Here is a 15,365-nt window from a genome sequence, read left to right as displayed (position 1 = left end):
TTGTACTTAGTAGTAAAAATATTGTTAATAATCATATTAAAATACATTTAATTTGTTTAAAGTGACAATTTTCAATGATTTTCAATCTTGTATGGCATTATCGAACAATGCGCTATATAGGTCGACGTGCGACCCACTATTTGCAGCCACGATCAAGATCGAGTTATATTAATTTATTAGCTAAAAAATTGATATGTTTCAAAGTTTAAACTGAGTAAATGGTTGATTCCACGATTTAAAATATCTAACCAGAATTTGTTGTCGAAAAAAGATATTCAGTACCTGTAAGAAGAATCAGACAACAAGTGCTTTCGGTGCATGCAATCGTATAATGTGTATCGAATTAAAAAAAAAACGATTGTGAAACAAATGATGTCTAGTAACCTGTATAACTCAAATCGTAATTGACTACTGCAGTGTTATGACAACAATTACATTGCACAAAATTATAATTATATTAAATTTTCACGACAGGTGTAAAGTTAGTTGACCAAACTAGCTAGGCGTCAGGCGACTGCCGTTTTTCTCGATAACAAACCTTGTATGCTTGGCTGCATCCCAAAATATTTCAGGCACCAAGCTTTTATAAGGCACACAATATTATATTCACCCACTTTGTCTTAATTATAACCCACAGTAATAGGCGCCCGACCGATCCGGGCGACTATTTCCCACACGCCTGGCTTACGACTCGTATTCTATACTCGTAGGAAGTTTTTAATTTGACTGACATTACATAGCAATACGGGAATTAAATAAAAATATTTATTTTTTAAACAATGATTAAAGCTATACAGTACAATAGTATGTACTATGTAAATAGATTTCCGTAAAATGTGATATTATATATATTTTAATTATAATAAAATGAATAACATTTTTAAATTTTTAGTTAGATTGTATGAACACACTATTGTTTTTTATTAGAAAAAACAATGAAGATTGAAGAATGAACGTATGAAGTTAATATGTTTTCTAATTCCGGACCACGATTATTAGAGTTTAGAGTCTTAGACCAATATTAGACATGAGTTACTTAAAGTCGGCCTTAACCCTAACTTTCCATTTTCTATCATTATTAAATTACAATATTTCTGGTATAATCATTGTGATTATGAAGCCAATGAAATTTATTTGTATGCTTTTAGAACTATTAATACTACGCCTTACAATGGCGACATCTATTTTACGGTTTCGATGTAATAATAGCACAGCACCTCCTGAAATTTAATGAGATGCAACTTAACATACAACATTTCTTATCACTAGTAGTACAAAAAGTTGTCACCTAGCTATGTCAGCTTTGGTCATTGGTTCATGGTTGGTCACTCAACTTTACATAATATCTCTATGTTACTCTTGTAGTCTTGTTTACTTGAGGCTCTACTTTTGAGTACTCGCCAGCGTTTATTTCATTTAAAGTTGTCCAAACAGTATTTTTTAATTTTATTTCTCATTTAAATTCAAGTTTTTTAAACCATGACATCTGAATCAAACATAAAGAGACAGCAGTTTGTAAGAAATTATATTGAACGAAGAAAAAAATTGGCACTTGATTTAGTATTTACATTTAAATCAATACTCGAAAATATGAAAGTATTTAGGTTCGTATATAATTTATGTTACCTACTTTATTAAATGCAATGATATACTTTTTAAATCAAAGTGTAAATGTGCATATAGGAACAAAATATTGATAGCTATAAATCGTAAGTACTGTGTTTATGCGTAGAGTTGTTGATGGTTTAAAAATTAAATGTGTTCACATCATTCAAACAACTAAAATCAATTTTCAGAATATTGTAAGGATTTTTTTCTCAGTGAGTTTTTCATCATATGTTACTATCAATACCAAGCCAATGTAGCTTTGTATAATATAAATTATAGCTACGTATTTTGGTAAAATGCAATAGTGAATTATATTTTAATTTTAGTACACAAACATTTAAGAAAAATATTACAATTTAAAAATAAAACATTGCTGTAAGAAGTGATATACAAATATTTACTTTATCTGTAGCGATTTATGGAATTTTAAATATAATTTACATATATAAATATTTTGTAAGTTTATATATATATATATATATTATGTATCATACTTTGGGCAGGAATCATATGTTAGCATTATGTATATTGTTTAGTGATTTATACATAGAAAAGTGTGTATAGTAAAATATAATTAATTACAGAATATTATTTTGAATAATATAAATAATATGTACAATCGATCCGTAGGAATTTGTTTAAGAATAGAGCAGTAACACAAAAGGAAGGGGCCTCTGAGAAATGAAATGTTTGTGGTTCAAGCTAATAGGATTTAGTCGGACATAGAATCACAGATTTTGGAATTTTGCTAACCTGAGTTAAAATTATTTATTTCTACCTTCTCAATGTCTTATACAATTGAGGATTTTTATAATTTTATTAAAATGAGTGTATCATATGCAATTCATTTTAATCCCCTAGAATATTTCATTTACTTTATATACATAACAATTAGAGTTGAGGACTCCGAAATATTAAAAATTTCAAAATATGTATGTATTTAAATACAGATAGAGTGTTACTTGTAACTTGTAAGTATATTATTTTCCAATTTGAAATAATAGAAATTAAAAAATATAATTAACAAAAATCTTTCATCTATTATATCTGTAATTTTTTTTCGTTTTTTTTTTTTTTTCATTAATTTTTCTCATAATATTCAAAAATATGAAAAATAAACTTCAAATTTAATAATATAGTCACCTATTGTTTTGTTACTTATATATGGATCAGTTACTATCACATTTATTACATTGTTTTATGAATTTTCTTGATAAATATTAAAAAATTAATAGTTTATAAGCCTTTAGACCTAATAAAATAACAATCAATCAAACTAATTTAATAACTAATATTAAGTATCTTTTTTATTTTAAAACCAGTGTTAATTTTTATCTAATTTATTTTAAAATGTTTAATTAGACTAATGCGGTTTGGAACCAAAAAAAAAAATGAAGCTCGGTCTGAGATCACTAGTCTGTGTAATGAGCAACATAAATCTGATATCAAAATAGATTTACAGCTGAAACATATACATAATGAACTCAAGCCAAAAGCCAGAAAAAAAAGAAGTCATGACAAGGTAAATATTATTGTGCTAGAGTTATATTATTATGAATTATTTAAATTATATTTAGTTGTTACATTATGGATTTATTTTGTGTTAAAGTTAATTTTTGTATAATATTCAAATTGTATTCTATAGTATGGAATAATTTTAAATTTTATTTGCTATAAAAATAATTATTTAATTATATTTATGATAATGTCAGCAGTTCACTATTTTTTTTCTCTGATGCATTTGCAACATATCTAGAAAATTTGTGTTTAGCAGAACCATCATTGTGTAGTCAGCTTTATTAGAATTATTGTGTATTAATCTATTATTAAACTTAACATCAAAAAAATTATTTGTGTTTGTACATTGCTTTTCTTTTATTTGGGATAATTTAATAATTTCAAGTTATGAGTTTATAAAATAATTTATTTTCTGTCTTTTACATAATATAGCAACAAAAGTATTCAGTACTTCCACAATTGCTTTCTGTAAAAAGATATTTTTTATCAACAGCCAGTCATTACTCAATATTTACCTGTATATACATTTCACAGTAATAATGATTTGATAATCAACAATTTTTAAAACATTAAACAAATGAAATAAATAGTTATTTTTCAAACTTATTATTTAATTTGAATTTTAGTAAATAATAAACATTTTTTTTAATTTTTATTAAAAATGTATAAAATATTATTAAGTATTTTTGTGATAAAATAAATTTTATAAGACTTGAAATATAAAGTTTACATGTTACAGACTTATTATTTAAAATAAAATTCAATTAATTTCAGACAAGTTATGTTATGCTATTGAAGACATAATTATGTGTCTTAGAAATGTATTTTATCTGAAATGAATCACATTTTTAATTCAAATTTTTATACATCTAAAAACTGCAATAAAAAGAAGTATTTGTTTTTAATTATAAAAAATATCTTCCTTCAAATTTTCAATCAATGTATGAAGTTAAGTTCATATAACATTAAACGATTTTACTATTTTTAAAGGTAAACATTTTTTATTAATAACAAATTAACTATATAATTGTATTTACTTGCCATAAAAATTTTAAATTTTCATATAAATCATAAGCCATATAATATATTAATGACATTTTTTTGTATTACCAAAAATATTTTATGATATATTTTTAATAATCTTTTACTCAATAGAAATTTACAGTAGAACAGGATAAATTAATCTTAGTATTTTAAGTTTTATTATATGAAGTAAAAAAAATATAAGTGAAAGTTCCATGTCTTTATAAAAAATATTATTTATTAAAATAATTATTTTTTATTTAAATATTTAATTTAATTAAAATTTTAACTTCAAATATCTAAAAAAATAATTTATATTTACCTATATATAATTTTAAATAAAATTAAAAGTTTTATGAAATTTTAAACAACAAAATAATTTATAATTTTGATGAATTTTGTAAAAATTTTATTTTTAAACGCTAATAAAAATATTTTTTGACTAATATTTATACTTTTTAATGGATGTATGAACAACTTGTTATTAAGTGTGTTTTTAATAACCAAGTTTTTTTAGTAAAAACAAACATTTTTATCTTGCATTAATCAAAAAAATTTTTTAAATATTTTGTAAACTAATTCATATTAATTTGAATATTCTGTAAAAATTTGAAATTCAACAGTTATTCAATTTTGAGTTACTACAAAACAATTTAAATTGTAGAACTTATTGTGTTTGATCCCTCAAAGTTGAATGTTGAATCATTTTTACTGGTCAACTTAATTGAAATGGATAATTTAAGTAAGTAATATAATGTTTCAAATTTCTACGGTTAATAGTTTTTGAATTAAACAAAATATCATAAGTCATTTGATGTTAAATCATTATTTAACATGTGATATTTAATGTCACTGACATTTTAACTTTAGAAGCTCATAAAAGATATTTAGAAGTTTTTGTGATTTTAATAAATTTTATAAAATTTTAAACTTAAAACACTAATAAAGAAAAAATTATACCAATACATTTTTAGTATTTAAATAATAAAGTTGATTTTCTATAAAATCATACATTTTTTTTTTTTGTGATCAACCCTAAGGTTAGTTTTGCAGTTTTCCAAAATTTCTCCACTCATTTCTATTCTCAGTTAACCTCTTCAGCTTTTTATAGTTTTCTAAATCCGCATCAGAAATCATACTTTTGATGTATGATGTTCTTGGTCATCCTCGATCTCTTTTGCCATTTATTTTCCCTTCTATTATAATATACAAAAGTTTTTCTTCATGTCTTAAGAAATGATCAATCATATTCCATCTTCTTTCTTTTATGTTGCTAAGTATCTTCCTGGTTTCATTTATTTCGTTTAAAACATTTTTGTTAGTTCTTCTTTCTGTCCAGCTTACTCTCAACATTCTTCTCCAGCACCACATCTCGAAACTTTTGAGGAACTTTTGTTCTGCTTTGTTCAATACCCATGATTCGCATACGTAAAGTGCGAAACTCCACACATAAACTTTTATTAGTCGTTTCCTCGTACTTATATTCATGTTTTTAGAGCACAAAATCATACATACAAGTTTTCAATTAAAATACTCATTATTATACAGCATTTGTATTTGTACAGTCAAAATACTGCAGGTGTTTAATAAATCATTAAATTAGATCTTATATTCAATTTTAACTAAGTATATTTTTATCAAAACTGATTAAAATAATTTTTGCTGAATTCATAATTAATAAGGATAAATTGAATTAATATTACTATAAGTATTAATCAATAATACTTAATAAACAAAAATAAAAATGTAGTGCACAAAATGTTTAAGCTTATTCTTAACATAATTAAAATTAAAATTTTAAATAACTTTTATTATTTTATAGATTTTTCTAATACAATAAATTTAACTGATTCTTTAACAACATTATTTAACTACAGATACAAAAATTTACTAAATACTGACACTTTAAATAAGTAATTTGTATTGTGTGTAACTTAATTATAAAAAAACTTTTCATTATTATAATTTAAATAAGTTAACAACATTTTACCATTGTAAATGATAGATTTAAATTAGATGTTTATTTACATCAAAATAATTAATTTTTTTAAATACACTCCAGTACATTTAATTTATGTGTATAATTTTAGATCTTTTTCAGGTTATTTCAATAAATAAATTCACTTTTAAATCTAAATTCATCTAAATTTTTACTAAAGATCAAAAAAATGTATTTTAATGTAACCTATTATCAGGGCTGGACAGTATCTTAGATACAATTGTATCTTATATCTTGTATCTTGATACAACGATATAAAGTATCGAATATCAGTATCTCAATACTCAAAATCCAAGTATCTAGTAGCTATTATAGCGATATTGATTTTTGAGTATCTTGCCTATCTTTGATTATGGTACACCACACATATACATTGAACGGAATTTAAATTTACTTATTGCCTATGTATTATTATTAAGTTATTAAATTTTGTGGTCTATATTAACTAATTAATTTATATATTTACCTATACAACCTACCTAATTGTGTATAAATAAAATAAAAAAAAAAAAAATTATGACAAATTTGTTTTAATGTATCACGGGTATCGAGTTACATTAGATACTATTTAGATACTCGATACCCATATCGAGTATCTAAATATTTGAAATATAAGTATTAAGTATCTAGTATTTCAATACTCCAAATCCAAATATCTAGCGCCTTGTATCGCGATACTGATTTTTGAGTATCTTGTCCATCCCTGCCTATTATCTGCTTGTTTATAAGCCATATATTGACTTGGAGACAACTATATTAAGTGAATGGACATTTTTTTTAAGCTTAAATATTTAACTTGGTACATCAGTGGTAGAAATGTTAGTTTTGAATGGTTTTCAAGGTACTAGTAAACAGTGATTATATTTCACTAAAATATGGGACAAATTAAATTTACTTATATCCAAATATCTTTAACTTGTATACCTATGTCCTATGGATTATCATCGTCCATCATTGCACCAAGCACAGCACTAGAATTTTTTTCAGGGGGGGGAGGTGGCAGAGCGGAGCAAATATTTTTTTTATATGGGCTATTTAAATAAAATATAAATTTTTTTATGTATTTTGTGTATGAAAATGTTAGATCACAGACCTTCAACAACTATATTAATAATGATGTATAAAAATAATAATTTCTTTATTACATACCTTTGTGAATGAATAATTATGTTTCTTTTACTTACAATTCATAAATATAAATTAAAGTAATTGTGTTTTGATATGAACATATGAATTTGTTTTACTTAACTTTTAATACAATGATTTAGGACACTTTTGTTTGTTTATTTTCATCCAGTGATTGGTACATAATAAAGGTAGGTATTAATAAATAAATAGAAGATTTTTTTCTTATTTTACAAATTTTAAAACATATTTATTAAAATTGTAGTAGATTTTTTTCCTTATTAGATAATACTAGTAGGTGAATTCACTGTAAAAAGACTGAAGATGTTATTTGTTCAAACTTCATTAATTAAATTATTATAATCTATACTAAATTCAATTTATTTAGTAGTGATAAATATATTAAATAAACTAAATATTGTATTTTACAGAATATCTGTTTATGTACCAAACACTAAATGATTGAAAATCTTAAAACGTTAAAATAGTTAATAAAAATGTATAAAATTGCATCAATATCAGTAGGAATAATATTTTTTTAAATAAAAATTTGTGATACCTATCTAATATTTAACTAGTAAATTTCAAGTTTTTAGTTCAATACATTTTTAAATTGGTATTTGCATAGTATATTATGTATTAAAGAATCTACTTTGTATTTTTTGTTGAATTTTAGAGGTCAAAATAGTTCATGGATTTATATTAAAACATAGATACTTAAAGAAATCGTTTCTTTTTATTAACTATTAGTAACTTCTTACACAATATTAATGTATTAATTAAACATATTAAAAATAATAAGTAAACTAAACATATTTTTACCTGTATACAACAAACATTAAATTAAGTTAATAATATTCTTTGGTTTTTGTGCATAAAATATTAATATTATTAAATCGGTTTTTATAACAGCAAAAACTTAATACATATATCTTCGAAAATACGAAAGTATTTACATAATATTACTAATTTTTAAAAAGTATATTTCATAAATTCTCTAATGTAGCTCTTTTAAAAATAATGTTTTATGACTTTATTATATCGTACATATTTTTTAGTAGGGGGGCTGGCGAAGGGGCTGAATTGTTTTCTGGGGGGGGGGGCTAAAGCCCCCCCTCTTGTCACCGTTATTTTACTTGGATAAGGGAATATAGCTACAATATGTATAGTATCTTATTAAATATTTAGGTTTGCATTTCTACAAACGTGATATTTATCCAAAGCCATGGTCATTTCATTAACTTATTGTAGTAGGTACTACCATTGATTACATTATGTAAAATAAATTTAATAAATGTACTCAATTTAAGATAATAAATTTATGCTATCAGCTTAAAATTAAATTAATTTATACTTTATAAATATTATCGATTATTGACTAATTTTATCTTTAAATGATTTATAAAATATTTAAGTTATAATTTTTATTAGAAAGAGGTCTAAGGTTATTTTATATCTGTTTTCTGTTTACAATACAAGTAAGATAAGATGTGTTTTGACATTTAACTAGTTATCATCCAGTTATTAAAAAATAGTAATAATAATAAATTTTGGAAGGCTTAGTATGTTTCTCTGCTAATAAGATAAGTTAGTTGTATTCTATATTCTATATTTTAAACATTCATTCAATGGTTTTCAAGAAAAATATACAGTATCAATATGGGAATATTTTGCAGTTGTTCTAATAAAGATCAAATACAAGAAAATAAATTAGTAATAGAAACAATAATTTTAAATATTTATTTTTCAATTTATTGTGATTTATCACTATTTAATTATTATTTTTATTTTTAATTAGCGAGCATTTTGTGCATGCTGTCTGGGATTAGGACAACGAAGATACAAATGTGGTCAATGCAATTTGCTTACTCGCAAGAAATTTCATAAACTTGGTAAAAATACTTGTCCTAATAATTCTCTAGTTAGTGATGATACCGATGAAGATTCTTTGACATCTCAAAGTAATTAATGAAAAAATATATTTTATTAAAATTATTATGTATATTTAATGAATATGGAATTGATATTTAGGTACACTAAGCTCTGATGTTGATTTGCCAGAATTAAATGATTGTTCTGATCAGAGTTGTGTTATTAATCAACCAACTGATTCTGTATCTATTGAACGTCCACAAGCTAAAAGTATTATTTTAAATTAATATTATTACTATATAATTTAATGTTTTATTATATTTATAGAAGATGATAACGAAATTGAAGTTGTACGTCAATATTCTATTGCCGACTTTGAACTAATTAGGACTATTGGACGTGGTAGTTATGCCAAAGTCCTTATGGTTGAACTTAAAGAAAACCAACGCATCTATGCTATGAAAGTTATAAAAAAAGAAATGCTTACAAACGATGAAGTAATTAATATATTTTAATTAATAATATTTATAAATTATTGGTTATATTAAATATTTAACAGTTTAACATTAAATTATATTTTAATTCTAAATTATATTAGTATTTCTTTTTCTTTTTTTCTTTTTTTTGTATTAGTATAAAAACAGCATTAACTTTCTAAATTTAATCAGTCTGTATGTTACCATAATATGTTTGATTGTTAAATAACAGCAAATTATTCAAAATGTAAATTTATGTACAATCTTTTTTTTCGTTTTTCTAACAACATTTATAAATTTATCATTCATAATACATTTTTTTGTTTTTTAATTTTATTTATTCATTTTAAATAATAACATAATTTTAATTTAAAGTTCAGACTATTTTTTTGTGTAAGCCAATTTCTCTACTCAGATATAACAATCATTCATCTCAGTGTTTTAATATCAAAACAGCACTTTTTATTTGTAATAAATTAATTTTTTGTAAAGAAAATATAAACAAGGCAAGGTTGTTATATTATGTACATGTAGCTTAATAGTTAAATAATACATATAAAATATTTGATATGTATTTTTTTAAATTTTAGGATATTGATTGGGTACAAACAGAAAAAAATGTTTTTAAAACTGTCTCTAACTATCCATTTTTGGTTACTCTCCATTCTTGCTTCCAAACAGCCAGCCAATTATTTTTTGTAATGGAATTTGTTCGTGGAGGTGACTTAATGTATCTAATGCAAAGGCTAAAACGACTGTCTGAAGAACATGCTAGGTTTTATGTAGCAGAAATTAGTTTAGCTTTGAACTTTTTGCATAATAAAGGTATAGTTATTGTTTCCTAATTAATGTTTTAATTTATTTCAATTTTATAACCGAGTCACAACATAATCTTCAACAAAAAAATTTTGTCTTTATATTGGTATATTTCAGGTATAATATATCGAGATTTAAAATTGGAAAATGTACTGCTTGATCATGAAGGCCATATAAAATTGACTGATTATGGAATGTGTAAATATGGAATAAAGCCTGGAGAAACAACTTCTACATTTTGTGGTACTCCAAATTACATGGCTCCAGAAATTATTAATGCAGAAGATTATGGATATAGGTATACATTTTTTTTAAACAAAACTCTTTATAAACATGGCTATTAATATTTATTGACTTATTGTTGTTGAATAAAAAACATATGTTATACTCTTGTACCTTACATCTTATTACATTAAATACTTGATGTTAGCTTAATTTGTTTTGTTTTTCAGTGTGGATTGGTGGGCTTTAGGAATTATTTTATATGAAATGTTGGTTAGCAAAAGTCCATTTGCTGAAGCATCAGTAATTGCTGAGCAACATTTATTCGAAGGTAGTATAATACAAATAATACAAACAATGGTTATTTTAAAACAGTTTTCTCATCATTTGAAACTATTTTGTAGCCATTTTGAAAAAATCTCTTCGTGTTCCAAGATCACTTTCGGTTGAAGCAGCTTTGGTTTTGAACGGATTTTTAAATAAAAATCCTGTTGATCGTTTGGGTTGCAAAAAATACACTGGCTTCTATGAAATTAAGACCCATCCATTCTTCAAATCTATTGATTGGGAAATGGTAAATCATCATAATTCATAAATTTATATTTTTCTATTGTTTTAAATCAAAAATATTACTTTAGCACTTATAAAATTTAAATATTTATATGATTTTAGTTAGAACAAAAGCAAGTTAGTCCTTTTTATAAACCGGAATTAGATTCTGATCGTGATCTTGCCAATTTCCCATCAGAATTTACAGATGAACCTACACATTTAACACCTGGTGAATTGTAAGTAGATTTAAAATTCAATCACTAAGAATGAAATCTTTGTTTTGATAGATGGAAGTCTATAATTAATAACAATATTATATCAAAACTAATAATAATGAATACAAATTTATATGATATGCTTATATTATTAAACAAATTGTTTTATAACATCATTAACTAAAAGCATTATAAATGTGTTGTTAATTCAGCTCAAATTAGTAATTACTAATTTATTACATTTTGAAAACTTTATTTTTATTTTGAACACATTTATACAACTCCAAATATCTATGCACCTATAGGCCACAACTAAGAATGGGCATTACCAAATTATAAATTAAAATTAAGTTAAATTCTTCATTTCTTTTTTGGAACAAACTAAGCATAATATGTTAATTTTTTAACATATATTATGCGTTACCTTTAAGGTAATATTTTATGCAGATATATAATTTAATTTAATTATTAGATAATTTATTTATAATTTTGTCACTTAAAAACTATATTTTTATTTATTTATTTATTTATTTATTTATGAAATTGCTAGATTTGAAATGGGCTGCTTTCATATAATTGACTTCATAGAAATATTTGATATAATCATAAAAATGTCCAAGACTGCACAGGAAATTCCTAAAACAATAAAATGTGTAATCATTAACAGTCTGTGTTTGGCATAAGTGTGTTGGTAATTTTTAGTCACTTAATAGAAAGTTGATACTAAATTAAATCTAATACTTGTTAATAATATGCAATAGTAGCTTAAATTATATATAATTTTGAAAACTACCAGTAAGATAACATATCAATGTTTTTTTTAATTATGTATTTAGTATCACTAAGTGACAACAAAATGAGTCTCTTTTTATTATCTATTTTATTTAATCCTTAATTTCTATGACCAAGAAAATTCCCACTGAGTATTGCAGTGTAACAAAAAAATAAATAAAACACAATTTTTTGCAGTTTAAAAAAAAAATATTTGAATTATTGGAATTTTTGTTTTTTTATTGGTATAAAAAATTAAGTTGTTTCTTACCAATTACAAATATTTACAATTGTGCATTTTTAACTATTTGAAAACAATAATAATAGAAATGTTATGATAATGGCAGTGTTATCTGTAAGAAAATATTTATGTAGAATACTCCAATTAGTGACGTAATAATAGGTTATAGCAATGTAGTAATTAAATAATGATAATAAATGATATATAAAATATTTTAATAAACATTAAACATTTTTAACATATACTACAGATAACATATTGTGTATAGTTATCTAAGAAGGTCGTGTGAATGACCACACTTCAATTCATGTTGAGGTGGGTGTATTTGTAAATTGTAGTTGAGTGAGACAGACGAGTTGAACAATAAGTTATGGAAGTTTTTGGATAAAGTTTTTATGTGGTCTAGAATTTATTGGATTTGGAGATCTTTATGTAGGTTTATGTTTCTTATTAATCAAAGTACATCTGTAATTAATGGTTACATTTTTTTTTTCTGGAATATTTGAATTTTGTTAAAGTGAAAAATCACATACTTGCATAAATATTAATATATTTATGATTTTATTATAAATGTTTAAAATTGAATACATTTTATAATATTTGTATTAACTCAGTATGTTTCTAAAACACCTATAAATAATATTTTATGTTATAAACTAAGCTCTACCTAAAACTGTTTTTAAAATGCAATAATGTCTTTTATATGCATAATATATGATGTTGGCATTCTTTTAAATTTTCAGGAATATCAAAAAATGACAATATTTACTAATTATTTACATTAACTATCTATTTTTGTGAATTATTAATTAGTATGGCATATAAATAGGTAAATAGAATTTTTATTATTCTCATTAAATACCAAAATATATACTTCACTATTAAAATCTCGATTCTTATAATATGCCAAAATATTGAAAATTAAGAAATCTAGTTAAATTTCATCCATCTCTAGTCAAAACTAAATTCATGTAGATCAAATTATTTTTTGTGAAAGCGCATTTAATATAAATACATACTTAATTCGAAATTAAAATTATGTTTATATATATTTTTATTTTTTGTGTTTGTGATTATTTAATTTGTTTTTAATAAATCACCAAATTTCGTTAATAAAAACACTAGAATGGAAATTTATCAACATAAAAAACGTTAATAGTCTTGAAATAAGAAAATTAATGTTCTCCATTAAAATAATATTGCAATGTACTAATTTATTTGTGAATATATTGAGATAGGAAGAGGGATAAGCGCAGTAATATTGAAATTATTTTAACATTCTCTGCTGTGTAACGCGCAGATATGCGGCCCATTATATTTTATTATCTTTTAATGGTTATATACTTATATGCATACCTATCCTAAATTACACATTTACATTCACAATTATTTTCCTATTTTAATGGACATTTTTGAAATTTTGTATGTTTGAGCCGTAAAAGACGGGAGGAAGTCCGCTGTGTTTGTACGTACAATAGGTATCTATTTGTACCAACTTATAAAGATATAAATATATTAATATGTAAATATTATATTTTACTCTAAGCCTTCTCATGTAACTCACATAATTCCAAAAAAACTGATTAGTAGTCAATTCATAAAAGTTTATCATCCTACTGAATAGTTTAAAAATAAATATTAATACATATCATATAATTAACTTTTGTATATATTATATTATTAAAATAGTAGGTAAATTGTATTTTATTAAAATCATAGATGTATGGAATATTAGTGTTTTTCAACCAAAAGTTGCTAACAATTAAAATTTAAAAAAAATAATTGGAAATCTCAGTAATAAATATGTATACTTATATATAAATTATATATACGTATCTAAATTCAACAACTATGATAATTAGCTTAACAATTTATATTAAACCAAGGATAGACAAAATAATTTAAGGTCATTAACAACAAAAAAAACCATTAAAAATTATTATACTATAATATTTGAAGATTTATTGTATCTACATTTATTTATGGTAAGACAAATAAACGGTTCTTAATACTTAATGTTTCATATGACATAATATTTTTAGTATTTATTTTTTGTGATAATGTATACATGTATATAAAATATATATTTAAAGATCGCTAAAAAAATTGAATATTCATTTGGGGGGTTGTCTCAGAAAAAGGTCGAAAAACTCTATGGTATATATATATATAATATGGACAATATGGTATAAAATAAAGTGTATAATATGATTTCATTAGTTTATGCAAATCGAATAATTTATTGTTGTGTTCTTCATTGTTTTATTTTATTTTGAATTTTTTCAGACAAATCATTGATCAGTTCAAATTCGAGGGTTTTGAATATGTGAACCCGTTTTTTATTTCATAAATGGGTAATACAAGGATTTCCGTAACATGGAGCATTTCCATGTTTGACTATCATTACTAGCCATTGTTTTAGGGGATGGCCTGCTCAACTTCCTCCCCTACCATAACAAAATGTTATTTTAAAGTAATACGATACTGCCGACGATAACGTCATTTATTTTATGAAATTATTATTATTATTATTTTAGAAATATATATTTATATATTAATATATACATGTTTGTACATTTTTTTCCCATACCTACTTTTTTGTAAGATAATCAGCAATTTAACGGGTTACAAATTTATCTAATTAGCTATTAATAACACTCGAAGTATAATATTTCTTCTGATAAATCAGACAAGTCCACTTTTTTACGAAAAAAATATTCCTCACAAGTTAGTGTAACAGTTGAAATATCAGGTTATTCCTTATATATTATAACTTATAAGTAAGTATAGAGTTTATAGTAAATGGACTTATTTAATTTAATTTTTTAATTTTTCACTTTTCCAAAATATGATCTCTTACAATGGCCACTTTAGTATTATATTTAATGTATTATTAAAAGTTTTAATTTTTCTCATATTATTATTTA

The 15,365-nt window shown here is 23.3% G+C and overlaps 1 protein-coding gene across 1 annotated transcript; it reads left to right on the top strand.

Annotated features, from left to right (window-relative positions):
* Positions 1 to 1,334: 1,334 nt before the first annotated feature.
* LOC112599523 (atypical protein kinase C-like) lies at positions 1,335 to 14,931 on the top strand. The gene is made up of 11 exons (XM_025346448.1): positions 1,335 to 1,604; positions 2,971 to 3,130; positions 9,072 to 9,234; positions 9,305 to 9,415; positions 9,473 to 9,642; positions 10,212 to 10,446; positions 10,555 to 10,735; positions 10,890 to 10,990; positions 11,064 to 11,233; positions 11,332 to 11,447; positions 14,725 to 14,931. Exons 1-11 carry the CDS (start codon positions 1,480 to 1,482, stop codon positions 14,786 to 14,788), a joined length of 1,596 nt encoding a protein of 531 aa, XP_025202233.1. The 5' UTR covers positions 1,335 to 1,479; the 3' UTR covers positions 14,789 to 14,931.
* Positions 14,932 to 15,365: the final 434 nt, after the last annotated feature.

The sequence above is a fragment of the Melanaphis sacchari genome, unplaced genomic scaffold, assembly GCF_002803265.2.
Source record: "Melanaphis sacchari strain LSU unplaced genomic scaffold, SCAv2.0 Contig532_pilon_pilon, whole genome shotgun sequence".
NCBI classification, from domain to species: Eukaryota; Metazoa; Arthropoda; class Insecta; order Hemiptera; family Aphididae; genus Melanaphis; species Melanaphis sacchari.
Note: the sequence above shows the minus strand (reverse complement) of the source record. Positions and strands in the feature narration are given on the sequence as shown.

Excerpts from the sequence above, each read along its gene's own strand:
- LOC112599523 (XM_025346448.1), top strand. The coding sequence starts at position 1,480 with ATGACATCTGAATCAAACATAAAGAGACAGCAGTTTGTAAGAAATTAT. Across the intron at positions 1,605-2,970 it reads GAAAATATGAAAGTATTTAG|ACTAATGCGGTTTGGAACCA; the intron begins GTTCGTATATAA and ends ATGTTTAATTAG. Across the intron at positions 11,234-11,331 it reads AATCTATTGATTGGGAAATG|TTAGAACAAAAGCAAGTTAG; the intron begins GTAAATCATCAT and ends ATATGATTTTAG.